This window comes from Acanthochromis polyacanthus, chromosome 15 (assembly GCF_021347895.1).
Source record: "Acanthochromis polyacanthus isolate Apoly-LR-REF ecotype Palm Island chromosome 15, KAUST_Apoly_ChrSc, whole genome shotgun sequence".
Classification (NCBI taxonomy): Eukaryota; Metazoa; Chordata; class Actinopteri; family Pomacentridae; genus Acanthochromis; species Acanthochromis polyacanthus.
In genome coordinates this window covers 24,050,833-24,073,869 of record NC_067127.1, presented here as the reverse complement: position 1 = coordinate 24,073,869, position 23,037 = coordinate 24,050,833, and the positions used below count along the sequence as shown (strand labels likewise).

Here is a 23,037-nt window from a genome sequence, read left to right as displayed (position 1 = left end):
TTCCACTATTTTCCTCTGCTTTCCATCCCTCCCTCTGTGTGCACCGCATCACTTCTTGCATGATATGATCAGTGATAGATAGCCTGAGGTAATAATAAAAAATACTACAATTTCTTTAAAAGTGTAAAAGGTAACTTCAACATTTCAGTGGAACGGTATCAGAAAGATGCTTTTGAGAAATAGCTAGAACATGAATCTAAACTTTTCATTACAAAGATATTGCAAGAAAACCATTTTTGACTCACTTATGCATCTAAGGGTTAAGAACGGTGTGTTTGAGTGAAAATGACAAAGACACACAGACACCAGATTACTGGAAGGAGATTTATTTCTTTATCAAAGCAGTTAAAGCAGCATGTTTTTGAACACACGGAGCAGTTTCAGTTGGTACAGTAACAAGGCCGATCACTGATTCCCTGTAAAAATCCTGCAGCACAAGAACATTATGCAAAATAGGATCACAAGGAGGAAATGAGTGGCATACATCACATTGTCTTCTCGATTTGTTTTCTCAACAGGGCACTGAGTTTCAAACTGTATCCACAGAGTAAGACACCTACAGAATGATGCGTCTCGAGAGCATCAATCAGAAAACGGCTGAGTAGGAGACATGCTGCTGCTGGTCAAACACTAGCACAATGCCACACCTAACGGCATCCAGAACATTAACACATAAAGAAACATGTCAGGAGGGTTTGCAAGCATGGTCCAATAAGGACTGATCACCAATATCAAGGAACAAATGCCAAAAGTGTAGATTAGTATTGTAACTTAGAGAAAAGCTACACTTAAATTAACCAGGAAAATCAATCATTATCCATTTACAAATGATTAACATATAATTACACGTACACTTCAGGCCTATGCTGATTCCGTGTCGACTGATTAAATGACCCTAAGAATTAACCAAGCTTTCTTTTTAACAAACGGAAACATTCAGGGTTTGTTTTTTTTAAATAATGCAGCAAATTCTGCGTTGGGCTGAAGTGAAAACCTGCCCCAGTTCCAAATATTCTTCCACTGCTGCACAGACAATAATGCAACACTTAATCCACAACAGAGCATCAACTACAGCTGCTGACCTCATTCCACTCATCCACAAGGGTACGAGCCTGTATACTTGAACAAAGCATTAAGACAACCTACAGGATGCCAAAAGGTACTGCATATCATCTAAAAAATATCATGCCATCCATGTAACACTGGGATTATAGGATTTGTACAGTTTAAAGTTCACAAAACTCACTGTCCAGAAACAGTCACGCAGGCCAGGTATACTCTGATTTTGGACTGTGTCAATAATCAGGTGAGCATCGAGGTATGCTATTTACCAAAAGCTTGTGCATGCACAAATCAGCCAGTAAGGCTCAAGCTCCGGGCTTTGGCAAAAACAGGCTTATACTGTAAAGGTACATGCAAATAAAGCACAGGGCTCAAGACTATTAAATTCATCATATATTTTGGCAGACTTGGAGATGCCACTTTATATCTCTTTAACAAAGCTTCTTAGTCTAATCATAACGAATAGTGTTTAAAGAAATAGTTCAACTCTTTGGGAAATAAACTTATTGACTCTCTACCTGGGAATGAGGTGAGAAGATTGACGCCACTCTGATATCTGTGTGTTCAGTTTCTGGTTACATTCTCCTGTGTATGCTAACAGGGACAGCTGGAGACACCACAGATATGTAGTTGTTGTTATTATGCTACTTTTCTAGTCCTCTTGAAATGATGTTTCATGTATATGCTTTAGATCAGCATCTATGTATTTCAGCACATACACAGTTGGTAGAGTAGTGGCAGCATCGACTGTCACAAGAACTGGAAGGTACATGTACATCTGTACAGTCTCTGATGATGAGATTTCATCATGCAGACACTCGCTAGAGTCCTTAGATCCTTGCAGATGCAGAAAGAACAACACGAGCCTAAAGCCTTAATCGTGCTCCCTTGTGGACGTGCACACAGACGGCTACGGATACCACAGACATGTTGTTATTACTTTCTAGTCTGCTTGGAGGACTCTGTTCCATGCTTGTGCAGTAGGTTGAAATGTCAGTATTTAACAAATGAATACTGCTGCTGAACAGTCTTATTTCCTGTGGACTTGGTTAGACGCTATCCATACGTAATGTGGACAGCATAACACTGGCCTCCAGGTAGAGCTGGGAGGCAATTAGCTTAGTTCGAGTGAGTACATTGCTTTACTAAATCGTTACTTTTGCAATTCAGCTCCATTAAAGCCATGTAAAGGCCATATTGTTCACGTTAACATCGCATTTTGGACTGGCAAAGTCAAACTACTCTAAATACTCTGATATATTCAATTTGCCACTAAAAGTTCTGGCAAAAACAATCAAACATGGATGTTGTCTTCCAAAGTCTGTTGTTGAAGGCAGTGTGCTGAAACTTAATGCGATGCAATGTCGAACAAGCCTCCAAACCTGGAGTAAAACAACTCCGCGTCATTACACGCTAAAGAATGCGACTGATTTTTTTAAGCTTTTTTGTAGCTAGCTGCAATCAATAATAATGAATGAGAAGCACAGGAGAACTGACAGCTGCTATTTGACTTGTACAAAGCTAGAACAAAGACCCTTATTTGCTGCGTATTTGTTCATGGTATTTCATGAGTTTCCTTAAAAAAAAGAAAGAAACAAAACACTACACTGTGAAATGATATTACTTGGAAAACACATATCTAAGTCCTACTTTTTTCCTACTTTTATCTTTGGCCAGTCTGTTTCGCAGTAACCTTTGTATTTAAGAATAAAAACACAACTACAGAAACCATGACGGCTATAAACTCATTATAAATGAATGCACAGGTCACTGAAGGCATCCTTAATTGTAGTTCTTAAAATGTCAGAAAAGTTCACATTACACGCAGCCCAGACAACCAGAACAGCATAAATTAGCAACCGGCAGTCCCTCCAAAGTCTCCTGTGGTCGACTCTGAAGCTAACTGTGCACCTCGATCTTACCAATTTAAAACTATTTGTCGTTTTACAGTTAATTGTTTTCTTCATCTGTTCATGACTTCAAGGGGAAATCCCCAAATTCACTGTGTGTGCCTTTGTGGGTTTTTTTTTTTTTTTTCCAATTTGGATTTTGCCTCAAGTGTGTTGAAAGATGTGAACTTTTGGTTTGGATGTTAATGCAGGGTTAATGAATCGAATACATTATGTACACAGAGCTATGGGGGAACAAGGCACATAGCTTAGAGCTAGGTTGCCCCTGCTGCTGGTCGCTGTGCTAAGCTAAGCTAACTGCTTCAGCTCCAGCTTCATACTTAACAGACAGACATGAGTGGGATTAATCTTCTTTTTCCAATTCTTAAGACAGCAAACAGGCGTATTTCCCAAAGCGTTTTACTATTTATTGAAGTCCCCCCCAACCCTTATCTGAAATAGTTTATACATAATCACATTATGTTTGTATAAATTATAGCATCTTCACTTGCAAGAGGAACTGACTTTATGTTATACAGGGGGAAAGAGACATACATTCACATACTCAAAGTTCCTTAGAAATGGTTATGCAAATGGTAGAAAAGCTTTGGCATATTCTGCCTACAAGTTGTGCCTGCACACTTGGAAAGAAGAGCAGAATGAAGCAGTGTGCAGCTTCACGCGGCTTTTCCTTAAGTTTACACGTCGAGTTCGCAGTCCCACATAAAACTGTGGTGAGTTTAATTACCTACACTGTATGCTATTTACATGGTTTCATGTTGTTAGGCCTTAGGGTTTTAAGGTGGTCTTTTGCTACATATTCCCAGGTGTTGACTCTGAGATGAACGTGCCACCTAAAATGTACGGCTATCACTATGACAGTCATAGACTAGCTCATCTATACAGTTTGAAGTACCAACAGGGCACAGCTACACATTTAAGCACAGCCCCAAACCAAGCTCTACAGGGAGGTGATCTTTACTTTAACCAAGCACTTAACAAGATGATGAAGTCTACTGAAGCAAAAAGGGCTTTATCATAGATTCTTAAAGGATGAGAGTGTTGGTGATTGGCATTTATTCCCCAGAGCTGAACTTCCGAATGCTCTCTGAGTCAGAGCATGGTGAACGGCTAAAATACAACAACTTTGTAACCATTACGGACACAGTGACAAGCGTAACCTTTCCCTCTGATTGCTGTACTGATTTCCCATAAATTACAGTACCTTATCATTCCAAAAATGCTTGGAAAAAGAATAGCAGGCTGACACTTAAAGAGGAAAATCAGACTGACATTCTGACCTATAATGCATTCATGGCTACAATGTGATGAAACAAATACTGACTATCATCGACAGGCAACAACTTTAAACAGGTTTACAACATGAAACCAGCCACACCGTCCTGGCCGACTGAAAACAGCCATCAACACTGTAAATGTATCTCACAAAGGTGTTGCAACAGGAGGAAGGCGCTCCAGGAGAAGAACAGAAACAATCGTTCCAAATTAGGGCACACGTCACATGAAAGAGGCTGGGGGGAGAGTGAACTGAAGACACAGGCAATAAAATAAACTGAGTGCCTGCGTGTGCTGAATAATTCAGTCGTCCCCATCAGATTTGGAACAGGGAGGAGAGAAAAGGGGAGGCCACCTCCACCGAAACCACCAACCCCCCAAAACCATGAACTGCTATTGCTCAGGATGTCATCATGCTCGTGGAGCTTTCTGCGTAAGAACAACACCTCCTAGTAAGTGATACCTTATTTGTCATGCTATACTGTAACATTGCATAGAAGTTAGAGCTTACTCTAGGGCGGATGGGTACAGTAGGCAGAGACTCTCTGGGAATCTGCTTCATTCATGCCTTACCAGAAGGATGCAACTAAAACAAAACAAAAACAGAGAGGGGACGTGGTGGGAGCCATTTTGGGTCCTGCTGTGCGTCAAGTCGCCCCGCTGTGCATTTCCTCCGCTCCGGGCTACAACAGAGGAGAGGGGTGAAACACATCTTTTGGCATGGCACAAACACTGCAGCGGCCAGAGAGACCTGCCATCGTCACTGTGAGGCGATGCGGCGCTAACAGCTGCCGGGAGAAGAGCACACCGAGCCGCACATGCTCAGTTTGGAGGAGGACTCGGGCTCAGGGTCGGGTTCTGGCTCTGGTTCGGGCGCGTCGTCGTCGGTGGCTCCAGTTTCTGCCTCTCCATCCCCGTCACCACTGGCATCATCACCCCCGGCCTCCGACTGACCCTCCTCCTGACGCCTTTTCAACCTGAGACGCATGGAGAAACAGATTTTCACGATAGGGGGACAATGGGGGCAAAGCATAGTCATCTAAATTCTATTTTAACCTTCAAACCCTTGTAGAAGTGATGGCATCCAAAATATTCCCTGTTTCGAACTATTTCATTACCTTTCCATGTTTATGAGCACATCTGGTCCTCAGAAAAGCAGTCAAATAAAACACACTTGTGGAATAGAAACAGCTAGTAGCTGAAGGAGTGTTTTATATAGCACTTGTCACTGCTGTGCATAATCCTAGACATTATGTCCTCTATTATAAATAGAAGTAAATTGTCATCAATTAGAGCAATAGGATATAATAAGACATTTGCCACAGAGAAAGATTTCAGGAACGCTGCAGTGGCAGGGCATGGTCAATAATAAATGAAGTAGTAATTTAGAGCAGCACTGAACCAATATCGCTCCCTTTACATTAGACAGGACGCTTTTATAGCTGTTATTTATGATGTGTTGTGTCTATGCTACTGACACGCAAAAGATTAGACGCATAATATTTAGCCACAGCACAATGGACTTTTAAAGAACCTTCTGTCATCGCTCATTTACATAACCAAGTCATTTCATTACAGAGGCCTGATTGTCATGCAGGTTTGGAGGAATGTGCAGTGCTCTCCTGTGAGCTGAATGCCTTCCTATATCAGTCAGTTACGCTGCACACTCTGTGCTTTTGCGGCACAGTGGGCATAAATGTGAATTTTTTGAGCCTCTTCCTCACTTACTGCAGTTGATACAACTTCTTAACTTTCCTTATCTGACCGTGTTCCGTCAGCAGTTTTACACAGCAGTGATGCTTCAGGCTGTTTCCACTGTCAGCTCCACATTCATCCAAGCAGCTACAGCTTAAGTGCAGGTGACAGCGGGGGTTTTTCTTCAAACTTTTCATGACAGCGGTGAACCTTTGGAGTGCATTTTGTTTTTGAAGCAACTACAGTTTATTGCAAATTGTGTTTTGTTTGTCGGAGATCTGAACATCATCAGCTGCAGTTACAATAACACTGTGTTTTCCAGCGTATTTGAATGAACACTGATATCATTGCAACAAAGAAACTGGAGGAGTCAGATGATTAGACAGATTGGAAACAAACCCTCAGGCAAGAGCAACTTTTTCATTGGAGAAAACAACGGAAAAGAGCCATTCGAATAAATTAGCAGGGCTTTAACTAACAGGTACTTTCACTGTCAAATAGTCACCATTGATAAATCTGTTGATTACTTTTCCAATTAATCAATTATTGGTTTGACTGTGATAGACTGGTGACCTATCAAACTGAGTCAGCTGGGATTGGCTCCAGTCACCCCACGACCCTACAGAGGATAAAGCAGGTTTGTAGGTTTGATTATTGTGCAGTGTGTGGCGTGTTCACATTAAAAGGGGCCAAAAGGTGAATTCAAAACAGTCAGTAGGCACAGTGAAAAAATACATATATATTTTGTTGTGTTGTTTTTAATGTCAGCTGTTCCTCTATAGTGTAATGCATGGAAGAACGGCTGGAAAAATGACAGGAGAGAATCTTAATTGTGGGTGAGGTTAACCAGCTCCAGAGCACTTCAGAAGACAAAAGAATTACATTTTTGTATTTTCTATTAAAGCTAGACTACTGTACAAACGGTATACATTAAGGTTAGAAAATGGGACTGAAGTGTCCCTGTGTAATGAGGGATTATCAGCCAGATTTTGCTCACTTTTTGGTTTTATATCCACTGAAAAACAAAAGTGTCACTATGTTGACTCACAAAGAGAAAGAGATGTAAAAGAATATTTAACTTTGAATTGAACTTGTTTATAAAGGGTAAAAAAAGGAAAGTATAGCCATATTTTGTCCTTTGCTTTCGTGCTAAAAGGACGACACTCTTCTGGCTGTGCTGCGGCATTACTGTTGAATTACAAAACAGAAAACTCTGCTTTCAGGCCGTGTTAGGAATGGTCTGCTGCTCTTGCGTTCTCTTACTTCTCACGGTTGAAGATCATGAACTCTTGCTGCACCACTTCAAGGCACTCCTGTAGGTAGTCGTTCTCCTGCAGGAAGTCAACAGACAAAACATCCTCCTCATCATCTGACACGTCAACCTCATTATCGTCATTAAGAACCACAGAGAAAAACTTTGCGTCAACTTCAATCAGTCAACTTTATGACCTCTGAGGTGGAAATGTCTTTTTCCTCATTTCCTCCTTTCCCCCTCCGTAGCTCGTTTTAAACAAGTCATGAATTGTTTGTGAGCCCTCCTCAAATTGGATGTTTGGCCCGAGACAAAAATAGAAGCTCATATTTCCGAAAGCACTTGGGGCCATGACAACAGCACTGAGGGCTTCATAATTTAATAATCTCGGTAATAACGCAGTATGAGCACACACGCACACACAAGCAGGCGCACACACACACACACACACGTATGTGGCGCACAAACACAAAGTCTTACAGAGCTTCTACTGTTAGAGGTGCACAGTCTTTGCAGACACTGATAAACCGCGGTAACACATGACACACACACGCTGACGTTAATAACACTGATGTCATCAGGACTGTCTGACGAGAAGCGGCTGATTCTCATAAATACGGAAAATCTATCTCCTGTTTCTGCAGAATAATGTCAGAATCAAGAATACCACTTAGGCAGAAGAGACAAGGAGGCTCATCTGTATGTACAGACACAGACACACACACATCAGGAAGTCTGGCTTCATCATGTGTAAATTACATTGTTCATGTCACCACAAAGTGAAGGTGACATATTATCTGGTATTATGAAATCCTTTTATTTTAGTGGAGGCGTTTTAATTGGAATAATATCCAACATTAATAGTCTTATTATGCCTACATATAACTATCAGGGCCGACTACTCTCACTGTTGCTTAATCTGCTGATTTTTATTAGTTACATGATTAATTAATTAATCCTTCAGATAAATAGCCCATCACAGCTTGTGGTTTCCATTATTTGTAATGACCTTTAATAGGGGAAAAAAATAATAATCTTCACATATGAGAGGCAAAAACCACCAAATGTTTTGTACTAAATAAGTAACTGGAATGTGTCAGGGGAAACAGTCTGCCTCATTTCAAAGGAAAGAAAGAACACCTACCAAACATATAAAGCTCTCTAATTACTCCATGTTTTTCAATACCTTTTTAGGCAACTGACCATTTTTCACTAAGCTGCTGCCAGCAGAGATGCCAGGAATTTATTGCTCCCAGAAGAAGGAATTTATCTTGATGTTTAGACATGAATAATATTCATTCTGAATCCAGCATTTTCTAAAGTTAATTTGTTCATGTACACTACCGCTTAAAAGTTTGCTGTCACTTAGAAATGTCCTTATTTTTGAAAGAAAAGCAGTTTTTCCTCAAGGAAGACAACAATAACTGAATCAGAAACACAGTCTAGACATTGTTAATGTGGTAAATGACTATTCTAGCTGGAAACAGCTATTTTTTAATGGAATATCTCCATAGGGGTACAGAGGAACATTTCCAGCAACCATCACTCCTGTGTTCTAATGCTACATTGTGTTAGCTAATGGTGTTGAAGGGCTACTTGATGATTAGAAAACCCTTGTGCAATTATGTTATATGAATAAAAGTATGAGTTTTCATAGAAAACATGAAATTGTCTGGGTGAGCCCAAACTTTTGATCGGTAGTGTATACTGTTCAATGTTGTCCCTAGATTAAACGTAAAGGTCCACTACGGCCACGAGGAGCTGTAGTCTGGCTTTAAATATGGTGCTTTTGTGACATTAGAAGAAGTATGCAAGTGTACTGTGTGTCTGCATTTTTTTCTGGTTTGGAACATACTCAACTACCTGGAGACCCATGAATGTTCACTTTGATTGTGATTTAAAATTGAGGTTCATTCTCTTCATTCACATCTAAGTCCAGAAGATGGAGTGTGTGACGAGTTTTCAAATATCAAGCATCACACACAGAAGCCCCTGTACTATCTCAGAAGGCTTAGATCAAGTCTTGTAAATTGAACCCCAATGCAACTGTTCTTTAAATCCTACAGAGTAGATGATGTCTTTCTATATAATCTGGTGATTTGGCAATGTTAAAATATCAAACACACACTTAACAGCACTGCCAGAAACAGTCAGAAGACTGTAGGAAACCAACAAAGAAGCCTGTCTGATCTGAATTCAAACTGTGCTCTCAGACAGCGATCACCTTCTGTATCCACTGTTTACTGCTGTGCCTTCAGGCTCAGGCTATATACCAGCTGAACCTAGGTTTAATCACTACAGAAACTCATATGCTCCCAATACAATCACATGATCAAATTAAATTGTCACATTTAAGCATCTGAGATGTGGATACTGCCTTAATGTATTTCCTCCATATATGTATTCTTTTATCTGAAACTGTATTGTTTTGTGCTGATTTTGTGGTTTCTTACATTTATATCTGGCAGCCTGTTATACTGTAACCAAGATGCCTGAATGTGGTCATAATAAACATTGAACTCAACTTATGTACTCAACGCTGCAGTGTGGGTGTTGGATGGGCCCACAGCCTGGTGCATAATACTCTGTGAGAGGGTGAACCATCTAGTTTATAATCTTCAGTTTCTGAATGGTTTTAGCAAACATCTTTTTGCTAGTTAAGCCAACAGACTGCTGGTCCCAGCTATGTATAAACATGAAAAGTGCATCAATCTTCGTGTCCAATTCTGGGCAGCAAACATTCTCCTGAATGTCAAACTGTTCACTTACATTTCAAAATCCTTCTATTTTGGTATTTAGGTGGAATCCTACTGTAATAGGCTTATTTCCTCCTGTTCAGGAAGGAGTTTATCTTAAAACAGAAGTAAAACACACAGTATGACAGTAAAGAGGAGATTATTGGCTATTTAGAGACATGTATGAACACAAAAGATCATAATACAAATAAGCAGGTTATTTACAAGATGCTTGTACAGCAAATCTCTCGTCATGCTCACTCCTGTAGCACTGAGTTATTCATTATAACTGCTGAGTGGAAGAACAGATGTAATTCACATCAGCTGAGGAAAAAAAAAATTGCTGGGATGTGGCTCCTATTCAATCTAAAAATATGCAGGTTTGACAGAAACTGACAGACCGGAGACCAAGGAAGACCTGAGCTGCATTGTTGACTCAGACCAGCCCCGGCTCTGCGTGTCTACACTATTTATGAGTTAAACTCCTGCAGCAGGTAATAAAAATATGCTTGTGCCGCTGTCCTCTTCAAAATGATTTTAGCACCTGCACACTGAAAATAACATTAATATGATGCACACAAGGCTAAAAACATCAAATTAGCAGGGAAACAGCAAATCATGTAATTGCATCATGATAAATAACCTTTTTAAAAGTGAAAAAACAAAATGAGGCTTTTCTGTCATCAAAGGAAGCAGGGCTTTTAAACAGATGCAGTGACATCTTGAATTCCACCGTCTTCCCAAATCCTCCTCCTTAACAGAACATAATGCTTTTAATGCTTAGGTTATAAAGCATTCTAGCGCTATATCTCTTGTATCTAAATATGAAAGATTAATTAGCTAATGTGATTAATGGGACCCTGTCTTTTAAAATAAAATTATACTGTGATTTGTTGTTGTTTTGTTTTGCATCTTATTGTCCTCTTCCATGTTTGTTCCAGGCTGTTTTTCCTGACTGCGTGTCCTACTGTTTTTTGCCAAACATGTAATCTCTGTCTTGGTAAAGGTTAATTACACACAACAGTGGAAATAAGTGCAGCACTTTATCGCTGTCTTGTCTTATCCCTGACATGATCTAAAGATGCACTGATGTGCACGATGTACGGTACCAATAACTATCCCGCAGTGGAAGAATTATTCAGATTCGTGACTGAAATAAGAACACTAACGCAATAATTTTGTGTATTATTAACAAAATACACTGAAAGGATCTTAAGTAAAAGTTTACATTTTTCAGAAAAACACCCCCCTATCACTTCTATGCTGGTCCCACAACATACAGCACCCTCCATAATTATTGGCACCCCTGGTTAAGATGTGCTGAAAGCCTTAAAATAAATTAAATTTTTATTGCAGAAGCATACTTTCACACTGAAAAGTGTTGAAAAATTTATTATAGGAGAAGCTTAGGTGCTTTTTTTGTTGGCAAAAGGGGGTTGTACAAAGTATTAACATCGGTCATGCTAATAACTGTGGAACACATGATTTGATGTAAAAGAATTATTTCTAAATGTGTGATTTTTTCTCCACTCAATGCACTTGAATTAAAGGTTGGATTTTTCTCTTTTTTTAAAAAAAATTGTGGTCCTATATTATTTAGGAAAAAAAATGAATTAAACCTTCTTTACCAGGGGTGCCAATAATTATGGAGGGCGCTGCATACACTACCATTCAAAATACAGAGATTATCGTTCAAAAGTTTGGGGTCACTTAGAAATGTCCTTATTTTTGAAAGAAAGCCATTTTTCAGGGTCATTTTTGTGTGACACTCTTGTCATGATGGACTCAGTGCTGACTGTACACTGTGTATCTAAAAAGTCTGGTCTATTAGGTAATTGTCACCTTCCCAAATTACACACTTAAAGGTAGATATTAGAGCTCAAAGTAAAAAGAATCCCTTTGCAAAACACACAAACGTTCTGACATATTCATATACACTACCACTCAAAAGTGTAGGGGCCCCATAGAAATGTCCTTATTTTTGAAAGAAAAACTGTCTTTTTTCAATTAAGATAACATTAAATGAATCAGAAATACAGTCTAGACATTGTCAATGTGGTAAATGACTATTCTTGCTGGAAACGATTGATTTTTAATGGAATATCTACATAGAGGTACAGAGGAACTTTTCCAGCAACCATCACTCCTGTGTTCTAATGCTACATTGTGTTAGCTAATGGTGTTGAAAGGCTAATTTATGATTAGAAAACCCTTGTGCAGTTATGTTAGCACATGAATAAAAGTTTGAGTTTTCATGGAAAACATGAAGTTGTCTGGGTGAGCACAAACTTAAGAACAGCAGTGTGTCTCAGAGGCTGAAAGTTATTAACAGGAGAGAAATTCTGAACTGACTTTTTGGATCCCTTTTTTTTTTTTTCTCTACACATACTTTTGTTGTGAAATACTTGATATTTGTATCTGTCTCAGAAACAGCTTTCCATAAAATGCTTTGGAGAAAACTAAATGAGAAATCACATTCAGGAAAGACTCGACAAGAGGCCACAAGTACCTGGCCTGCCTACAGGGCTGTGAAAGCATGCATTTCAATCTCAATTTAACATTATGTACCCGCAGTTGAAATTTGAGTAATAAATGTGTTGTCGCTGTCAATTGTGCAGTGAGTGGGAACTCGGCCTGAGTGCATGGTTAGTCTAACCATCATTTAAAACTGTGTAAAACAGCAATCAGAACCATGCAAGTCAGCTGAGTTGTGCTGGTCTGTGTAGTTGCACTTGATATTTCTCTAACTACAGCTGGACAAATTCAGTCTACTAATGCTTGATTACTCTCCAGATGTCATTACATGAAAATTCAGAAATGCTTAAAGTTTAATGCATGCTACTAAAATGGATAGACAAAAAGTTCCAGTTGTGAAAAAAGTTTGCATACAGTTGTAAGATCAAGTGTATTACGTACGTCTTCAGTTTCCTCGTTTAACTTTAGATTTTTTTTTTATGATAGAATCATTGAAACACGTAGATCTTTGTCACAAAAAAGCATTTAACTTTTATATATTGATCATACGTCTTCTGTAAATGTGACAAAATCTGCTGGGTCAAAAGTATATGCACAGAAGTGCAAATATTTGGTTGAATATTCCTTAGCCATTTTCACCTCAAATAGCCACTTAGGTAGCCGTTCCACAAGCTTGTGGCAAGTTTCTGATTGTATCTTTGATGACTCCATTGACAGAATTGTTGCAGTTTAACACAATTCATTGGCTTTCTGATTCAGACCCGTTTCTTCATCACAGTCCATAGGTTCTGGACACAGCTCAAGTCCAACTTTAAAGGAGACCGGCTTACAACCTTGATTCTAGCCTGATTTAGCCATTTCTTTACCACTTCTGATAAGTGTTTGGGGTCATTGTTTAGTTGGAACACCCAAATTTGTCCAAGACACAACCTTCTGGTTGACACCTTCAGGTATTCCTGAAGAATGTAGAAGTAATCTCCACAAGTCCACCGACAGCAAAACCACCTCAGAGCATAACACTATCACCACCAAGTTAGACGGTAGGTCTGGTGTTCTTGAGGGCCTCCCCTTCTAACCAACATATTTCTGGTCTTTGTGGCCAAACAGCTCAAATTTGTCTCATTTGACCGCAGAACTTTCCTCTAGAAGAAAGTGATCAGCAGAAAATCCGTCAAGCTTTTAAGTGCCACCTCTAGAGGAAGGGCTTCCTTCTTTCATAGCAGCCTCTGAGCTAAGAGTGTAAAACATGCTTTAGTGTTAATGTGTGGATCAACAGCTTCTACTTCATTGCAGACCTACTTTTTGGTGATTCATGGTTGACTCTTGACCATCCTAACCAACTGCTTCAGCAGCAGATGACAGCAGATTTTCCTTTTCTTCCTGACTGAGGCATTAACACAACTGTTACATGCACTTTATACTTGATTTTGGGATCTTTAGCTGCATAGAAATAGTTACAAGTGACTCTCCTGACTTGGTCAAGTCAATGATTTGCTTTTTCAGGTCTTGCAAAGCTCCTTGGACTTTCTCAATCAGACATCAAAACTATAAAAGAATACATATGGAATTATGTTGTAAACAAAAAGTGTTAATCTTCAGGATTCATCTACTATGTAGAAAATAATGCAAATAAATAAAAAGCGAGATGGTGTGTCCAAACTTTTGACTTGTAGTGTACATACATAAAATTATTATTCAAATAATTATGTGTTTTTATTATATATCAAAAGTTTACCTGTATGTCACATACAAATAGACAAAGCAGCTCTTTGACTGATTTATCAGTCTGTGCGGAAGATGATGTCACTCACAGACTGTGAATCCTTGCTGTTGTCTCGAGACCGGTTCTTAGCCAGCCTCTTTTTCTTCTTGTGAAGGGGACGTGACTCCAGGATCATCTCCTCCAGCTCAAAGGTGGGGTCGCAGTGGAGGCGACCTTTCTGTAGGAGAGAGATGTACATGAGATAATTACAAACACACACACAGCATCATAAATTGGGCATACAAAGGTATTGTGCGCATTGAGCAGCCCACTGTAAATGGCACACACTGATGCACTCGCATGCACGCAAGAGCGCACAATAAGTGCATGTGAGCACACACTTCACTAATATACCATGAAGAAGCTGCATTCAGTTTCCTCTGCATTATTAAGCTGCCACACCATCTAATTATGATCAGCAAACATAAAAGAGTGCCTGTGCATGCTTTATAATGTTTATTAGATGTGTGTATACTGCCTGGATGTGTGTTTGTGTGCGCACGCATCAGATATCTTTATACTAACGTTAGGAACAAATCCAGCCTCCATCTTCTTCTCGTACACAGCATCCCAGTTGACGTCAGTGAGGTAGGGAGATGTCTGCATGTCAGACAGGCTGGAAAAACGATGCTCTGGATTCACTGTGAGTAGCTGTGAAGGGAGCAACACACACACAAATGTCACCCACATCACCTTCCGAGGAGCAATATCACCTTCACAACTTCTCTCCCCACTTACAGCCAGTTATTTCTCTGGAAGGTGAAATAAACTCGACAAATTGTGAGTGAAAAATAAAACTATGTGACTGCTCCTTTCTTTGTTACCATGCAGTTCGAAAGTGTTGCCAGAAATAAAGATGAGTAGCTAATGCTTGTGTCTGAAGTGAAGAAATATGCTCTTAAATTTGAAATTCATCTGGGCCTTTTTGAGGTTATGTTGCCATAAAACATCATATTTAATATTTACTATTTCCAATCATATGCTCTGTACAAATTGATTTTATGATGGCAATGCTGCGGTTACCTGCCCCTTTTAAAGGGCCAATGTGTCGGATTTAAGACCTGTTATACTTCCAGTCACAAACACATATGGACATCGACCAACATTATTGACACAGTTGTTTTGGAGCACCGCCATGTTTCTGCAGATGCTGAGTGTGGACAAACCAAACACTGGCTCTAAAAAAAGCCTTTCGTGTTTTTATTATTAAGTGGGGCTCACCGTAGCTTCTTCCACACGCTTGTAAACTAACCTCACTGCTAAATCCTCCACACTGACTTTCTAGAAAGCAAGTTATCTTCTGTTAGCATCAGCACCAACAATGTCAAAGTAATTCTCACTCCGCTGACTTAAAGCTGCTGCCAATTAAACACAATAACTAAATTTCATGTAGCTAAGCAAAACTATACGCAATATTCACTTTAATTTATTAAAGTGGAAAAGTTTGAACACTTGGCTAGCCAGCTAACCAGCTAGCTTGGGGTGCAAAATTGGACCCTAATCGTTACCTAGTATTAGAGTGAAGGGCTAATGTTAGCAGTGTTAGCTAGCTCCTAGTGGTTGCTACATAATGCTATTTGTTTTTCTCTGAGGAACATGTCTAGATTCAGAAGTCTGTCAAGACACCCCTGAATTACACAGCAAATGTTGCTGCTGCCCTAAACACTACCTTCACTTTGATGCAAAGTAATAACTTAAGCTCCCGACTCATGTTCATATGCAGACTTGTTCAGCGAAATAAATGTAACAGTTATTCATTTGTCTATTTCGTACAATATCTGCGTTTAGTTGGCAGATATTGTCACTTGTCATAATAGCAAAAGCAAAGTTGGAACAAAATTAATTAACATTGATGAAACTAAAAACAAATTTGTGCATGCCAAAGTTACATATTTAGTTATCTATCAAAGTTATTTATCAAGTTTTTTCTATGAAAGAATCAGTTTCTGCCTCAATATGGTTCGGATGTAATGCTGTGGCTACAGCGAACACGTGTGGACTGCAGATGTGCAGCAGTGCAATGACAGTGAAGAGCTGTGGCAGCAATCTCTTATTTTAAGATTATTGTGTGCTCGGTTAGTTGACATTTAGAGACAACTGTCAGCTGGTAGCTACTGGAAATAATAGGACTGGGTGATCAAGACTCAAAAGCGTAAGAAGTGCCTGATACAAACCAGTAAATAAATCTCTCCAACTCAAGCATACCAGCTTACCTTCAACTCTTCTTAAACAATATTAAACCTTTCCATTCTGCACAATGACAAGTTGTAATATTGGAGTAATTCAGAGACGTGTGTTAGAGCCAGAAACTGATTCTGAACAAGAATACTGGTACAGAGAGCTCCATCCTGCAAGCTGACAGGATTGGTTCCTTTGTTTTGTTATGTGTGAAGTCCTCAAAGTCTGCATCCATGTTTTTGGACTGTCATTGCAGAAATGCTCAATCGTGGCAGCTGATTTCACTTGTATCTTCTAGCAAAAAGCACAATATGGACATGTAATCGAGGTAAAAATGATGTTGATTTTCCCTGAAGAAGGTGATTAACAAAGGTTCAGTTCTATCAAATTGACTAAATGTGGTAACAAGCAGTGTACATGTTACTGGCTGAACAGTGAGGAAACGGTGACAGCACTACTGTCATGAAATAAAAAGAGCTTCAAAAGAGCATCATAATGTTCAGAATTTTGTAATACGACATAAATATTCATTTAAAAATGGTGAAGACTTTAAAGTGCAATGCAGACAAACTGGTGTTGGAACTAAACTTCAGAAAGAAGAATTAATATGAAGCCTTTACTAATATGGTAACCAACAGGGGGCACTGTTAATCAAATCTGCCACTCATCAGGTTTGAATCAAAATTGTTTCACCCATCAAGACAGATGAATGACACACATGACTGGAGTCATTTATTCCAGGAGGAAAATAAAAACTGAAGCTGATACAGTTGTGTTTTTAATTGAACACCATCTGTTTCATTTTTCACCTAGGGATAAAGGCTGGAAATGATGATAGGAGTGGAGTTTCTTGTCATGTTAGCTCTCCTCCTGTGCTTTATGTTCTTTCTTTTGGTCACAGGCTGATTCCATTTTCTCCTGCAGGGCTGGTTAGGTCTGTCTCGGTGGAGTCCAGACATGGTAATTGATCAGCAGCAGAGCGGAAGAGACCATCGCTCGGTCCAGAACACTCACTCATTCAGAGCACATGCACACACTCATGCTCACACTTGCATTCTGCAAAAATAATAATAAAAAATCCTCCTGAACAAGTTGCAGTGTTTCATACTCTCAGAAAAATCTTGTCTTAATGTGAGTTAAGAACCGCCATAGGGTCCGAGATAACTTGTTTCCTCTTGTTCAGATGACAACATGTTGACACAGAGCAGGATAAGGTAGGTTATTAGTGCAGATAAAATGAGCCGGATTGAAGAGAAGTGTTGAGATCTATTTCCTTTCAACACAAAGGGAATTACTTCATCCAGCTGGCACATTTTCACATGTCAGAAAACACATTTTGAGCGACAATATTGGGTTAAATGACTTGTTATCATGACTAACAGCAAAGACACACACACACACTATATCTCCTCTCATGCACTTGCTCTGTTTCTGTGCTTCCATCCTTTAGATTCCCATCTGTCGCTTTTTCCCCTCCTTTGCCCTGAGGGTCTCAGCTCCTCCTCCCTCCAGCTCAAGCCCCCCTATGGAACATGTATCCTCTGTTCCTGTGGCTTCAGTGACTTTTTACCTCAATATGAATCTTAGTACCACCTCTATATCTCTGCCCTGCTTTCATCCTGCTCATCTTTCTAGGGAACACCATCTGCATCCAGGCAGCAGGGTCACCATCAAATTACTTTGATTTCACTTAATCTGAAATGTAACCTGAAGCTCACTCAGTGAGGATATCCTGCAATATGCTCTGCTGGATTTGTTGCGACTACAGAAACACTTAACAGTTTAACAGAGTGGAGTTTCCATAATCCAGTAAACTCGACAACAGTCAAGTCACCAAATAAAGGTGAATTAGTGACAGATGATATGCTTGACTGACAGCAGGGTCAGTCATTTCTACAGGTGAAAGTGAAGCTCTGCGCCCCCTAAAAACTCGAGGATAACGCAACCTGCACTGACATCGTTTAGTCAGTCTGTGTATCATGTCAACCTGAGTGTGAGGGAGGAGTAAATCACCTGTGGAACTGAAGAATTTTACACTCCCACGCTCCAATTTTCACATCCATGACATCCTCCAGAATATTCAGGTTTTAGCAAACTGTATTTTGAACTTCAAAAATGATTACAGCTGCCGCAAAACCAAGAGAAGCAACAAGTCCGCATGAACAGGAAATTTTTAGTCTTTTTGACAAATTATTAAAACAACCATGAACAAAACTAGTTGCAGATCATTTTGATGACCACAATCAATAAAATATCCTATCATTTCACTTCTAAAATGATTGATTTTTCATCATATTTTGTTGAAAGGAGTCTAGCCATCTTTCTAACAAAGGATTAAGTGGTATAGATAATGGGTGGACGGATGGAAAATATACAGAGAAAAAAATGTGCAAAGTGCAAAAACCACACTTGACATACACTCACCAGCCACTTTATTAGGTACACCTGTTCAATTGCTTGTTAACACAAATAGCTAATCAGACAATCACATGGCCAAAATCTCTGAGGAATGTTTCCAACACCTTGTTGAAAGTATGCCATGAAGAATTAAGGCAGTTCTGAAATCTTTCACTGGCAAGACGTACCTAATTAGTGGCCAGTGAGTCTATATAACGTCAAGGCCTCTGCACCACCGTTGAATTTCTAATGTTAACCCTTTTCATGCCAGAGATGCCAATACTAGAACCAGGCTGTATCTGTTATTAAAATGCAGAAGGTGTAGAAGGTTGCTGGGCATGTCAATATAAAGAAAAGGCCACCTGATACTACTATGATGAAAATGGATGTAGCTGTTGTGCTCCCTTTCTGTTGCGTCAGATTTGACAGAACTGCAGTAAGCTTTGTAACAGGCTCACTAATATCACTGACACTGGATCACTGTGATTTACTCTCTCTACTCTCTAATTTACTTTTTGAAATAGACGGTAAGAGTAAAAGTCCATTTTTGCTTAGGTTTTTCACATTCATTTTGGCCTCACAGTTATGAAGCTGTCACTGACTAAATATGGGAAAATTTATTCAAGTGGAAACCTTCAAAAATAATTAAGGGATAAGAGGTAGGGACAGCTCCAATTCTGTTCAATAAATCTCAGTAGTTGTCATTTGTATTGGCAGCTAATACAAATGACTATTTCAGAAAATGTAAAAGTACATCAAAATGACTAATAATAGTTTTATCTCTCAGTGGGAAATGATTTCCAGGCTCTAAATTCTGGCGAGAATTTCACTGTTTAAATGAAAGAGATTAAATTGAATAACGCTGCATTAAGTCGATCTTACCTTCCTCAAAAGGGAAACCAGATCCTTGGGCCAGGCTGGGCTGTACTGGACACTGACGGTACTGAAGAGCTGAATCAAGGACTCCACTGAGTTACTGGCATGAATATCATAGGGCCTCTGGAGACAGGGTGACAACAGGAGGAAGAATAGCAAGTTGAGGAAAAGAAAAAGGTGTGAACAAATGGAGGCAAGTTAGTTTCGCAGCCTAATAATACAGAAACCAAAATCATGCTTTACCCATCCACGCAGCACTTCGAAGATTGTCACCCCTAGTGACCACCAGTCTACTTCAAAGGCGTAGCCCGTCCCTCCACTTACAAAAGACTGGAAGATCTCTGGGGCTGAAAGCACAGCAGACAGAAACTCACTTCTGGAGCAGAAAAAGCTTTTCTAGCCACTGCCTGTGCATTTGGGAAGAAGAAAAGCGTTCTGGCACAAAATGTCAGCAAAAATTGCTCTTTTTTCATCAAGAGACAGTACATTTGCCTCACATTTCCACAAATTAACACAAGATCTGTAATTTTTATCACTGAATTTGTGTATTTCTGAAAGTGTTTAATTAGTGACGACGAGAGACAAAATGCATTCAGAAATCTGAGTCTGGCACCTTCTAGCATCAGTATCTATTCTGGACTAGTTGATATACTATAGGCTTGTCACATGCTTAAAATTAATTCTGTGTGCCTTGTCACATTTTATTAATGTGGTTATCAACCTAACAGTGCCAGAAACAGTTCATTTTCATTCAGTTAAATGAACTAAACTGTCTCTTCTCAGTGTACATTTGAGCATGTAGGGTTACAGCCCAAACTAATGCAGATAAGTTGTGTCCGTGTAGCTCAACTCAATTCTCCTATGCCCAGAATAAAACAACTTGTTTTCTTGCAGCATAGTTTGTCATTTACAGCAGAAGCTACGGCAAAGCAAAGTTACCCATGTAGGGCTTGGTTCCAGCTAAGGCTGTGGCTCTCTCCCCATCCTTTATTATTGTTGCTATGTTGAAGTCAGTCAGGTGAGCGTGACCTAGGAAACACAAAATCCATTACAAAAATCCATCCAAAGACTGTGAATAAGTGTCCATGGTCAAATGAAAAGAAAACATTTCAAGATGCAAAAAGCAAGTCCACTGAATCAGTGTGCACTCATTATTCTGTGTGTCAGTCAAGTGTCTGACCTTGCTAACGCCGAGACTCATTAGAAGTCTGCAGGGTCATTTTTGTGTGACACTCTTGTCATGATGGACTCAGTGCTGACTGTACACTGTGTATCTACAAAGTCTGGTCTATTAGGTAATTGTCACCTTCCCAAATGACACACTTAAAGGTAGATATTAGAGCTCAAAGTAAAAAGAATCACTTTGCAAAACACACAAACATTCTGACATATTCATATACACTACCACTCAAAAGCGTAGGGGCCCCATAGAAATGCCCTTATTTTTGAAAGAAAAACTGTCTTTTTTCAATCAAGATAACATTAAATGAATCAGAAATACAGTCTAGACATTGTCAATGTGGTAAATAACTATTCTTGCTGGAAACAGCTGATTTTTAATGGAATATCTACATAGGGGTGCAGAGGAACATTTCCAGCAACCGTCACTCCTGTGTTCTAATGCTACATTGTGTTAGCTAATGGTGTTGAAAGGCTAATTTATGATTAGAAAACCCTTGTGCAGTTATGTTAGCACATGGATAAAAGTGTGAAATTTTGTGAAAAACATGAAATTGTCTGTGTGACCCCAAACTTTTGAACAGTGGAATATAGTAGAAGAGATACAGACAGTAATAAACACATACATGACACAAAACATTACTAGTCACATATACACACAGCATCAGACGTGATCCTACAAATGTTCAAAACTGAGCTTAAAGTCATCCAATATGAGACAATCTTTGAAGTAACTGTAACTCCTTCTATTTGTCTGGTGCAGTGTGCTAGAAGGAAGACTTTCTACATTCAGTATTTACAGGTGGAGTCCTTGCTTGTTATGGGATCTGAACTGATGAACTGGTTTAAATGTAGGGAGTGTATGGAAGATGGATGATTCTTCAGAACAAATATTCTGTCCAATGTGCAGCCCATGCAGGGCGCAGAGATGTAAGAATGGAAAAAAGGAAACCGCAATCTAATTTGGTGGCAAAAAGAAGTCAGATTGTAGAAATTTATGATAAATAGACCTGACTGTTAAAGGACTCATTTGGAAATTTGAAGTCTCTTTGAATAGATCATGATATTCGTTTGGTAAATTATGCTAGGGTTAGGGAATAAAATAGACAACAAAGCAGAATATGCTTTAAAACAGGCCAACGTGTGACTGACAGGATATTAACATACTACTTTTAGAAATTGACTACGATCAAATGTTTTCTCTAAACCATGTTTCATTCTTTGCAGATTTTTTTTTCAGTAAAGTGTTGTTGTAGCTATTGCATTTTTTAAGGAGGCATGAGGAAGTTTTCTGCTAGAGTGAGAGGACCTGAGGGGTTTGATATGGTTATTTGGTCAGCTATGTTCTGTAGTTTGGGAGAAGTCTGAACTAACTAACGATAGTCAAGAGCTAAACAGCTATGTGGAACAGAAACCTTTAGATGTCTAAATGAAATTAAATCTAAGCCATAGTCAAAGCCTTTTTTTTTAAATCTTTGTCCCAGTACTGTGCAGACTACTTGTGTTGTATCAGACAATTATGCATGAAACCAGTTCCAAGGTTATTTTTTCTCCGTATCAAAGCGCATTTTTTGCCCATCTTATTAAACCCATGTCTGCTGCACACCCATATAGATAGCAAATGGATAATGTCCTTACCTTGCTCATCTAATAGGATATTGTCTGGCTTTACATCTCTACAGGAGACAAAGGAGAAGAACACAACAAAAAACGATTTGTCATGATATCATTATAATCTGAATACAGACAAATTCATTTTATGCTTTCGTACACCTGGAAACAATACAAACACTAGTAAAATGCATCATTTGTTTTAATCTAAATTTCTGGAAAATCTTCAAAAGTACACAGGAATCGGATGGCATTACACCACTGCAGAAGATGTTAAATAATGGAAAACCACATGGAAAAAAATGATGTAATTTTGATTTTTCTGTATGGTTCGTATGGTAATTTGAGGACGGTTAAAGCCTCTTCATCACTCCACACAGATGTCATGTTGTTGTCAGCTGGTATTTTTCATGTCTGCTAGCTGAAGCGTCACTGGTGAATTAAATCACATGGTTTGTGTGCATTATGATTTGTCATCTAAGTCTGTTTCCATTACATTTAGGTATTTAAACTGTGTTTTTATTGATACAATAGCAATATATCTACACTTCTGCCTCTGTGAAGTGCCAGTTTTTAAACGAGAAATGTTTAGTTTTGACATAAATGTGCAAAACCAGCGAATGAAAGCAC

At 39.1% G+C, this 23,037-nt stretch overlaps 1 protein-coding gene across 1 annotated transcript in view; it reads right to left on the bottom strand.

Moving 5' to 3' along the window:
• Nucleotides 1-310: 310 nt before the first annotated feature.
• Nucleotides 311-23,037, bottom strand: part of LOC110949838 (serine/threonine-protein kinase 32C) — a 106,130-nt gene continuing 83,403 nt past the window's right edge. The window contains exons 5-12 of the mRNA XM_022192100.2: nucleotides 22,435-22,472; nucleotides 20,557-20,646; nucleotides 19,861-19,964; nucleotides 19,624-19,740; nucleotides 14,692-14,817; nucleotides 14,216-14,344; nucleotides 7,206-7,273; nucleotides 311-5,224 (exon numbers count right to left, since the gene is read on the bottom strand). Of these exons, the coding sequence (XP_022047792.1) occupies nucleotides 5,029-5,224; nucleotides 7,206-7,273; nucleotides 14,216-14,344; nucleotides 14,692-14,817; nucleotides 19,624-19,740; nucleotides 19,861-19,964; nucleotides 20,557-20,646; nucleotides 22,435-22,472 (868 nt within the window). The 3' untranslated portion in view covers nucleotides 311-5,028. The remainder of the gene's footprint in view (nucleotides 5,225-7,205; nucleotides 7,274-14,215; nucleotides 14,345-14,691; nucleotides 14,818-19,623; nucleotides 19,741-19,860; nucleotides 19,965-20,556; nucleotides 20,647-22,434; nucleotides 22,473-23,037) is intronic.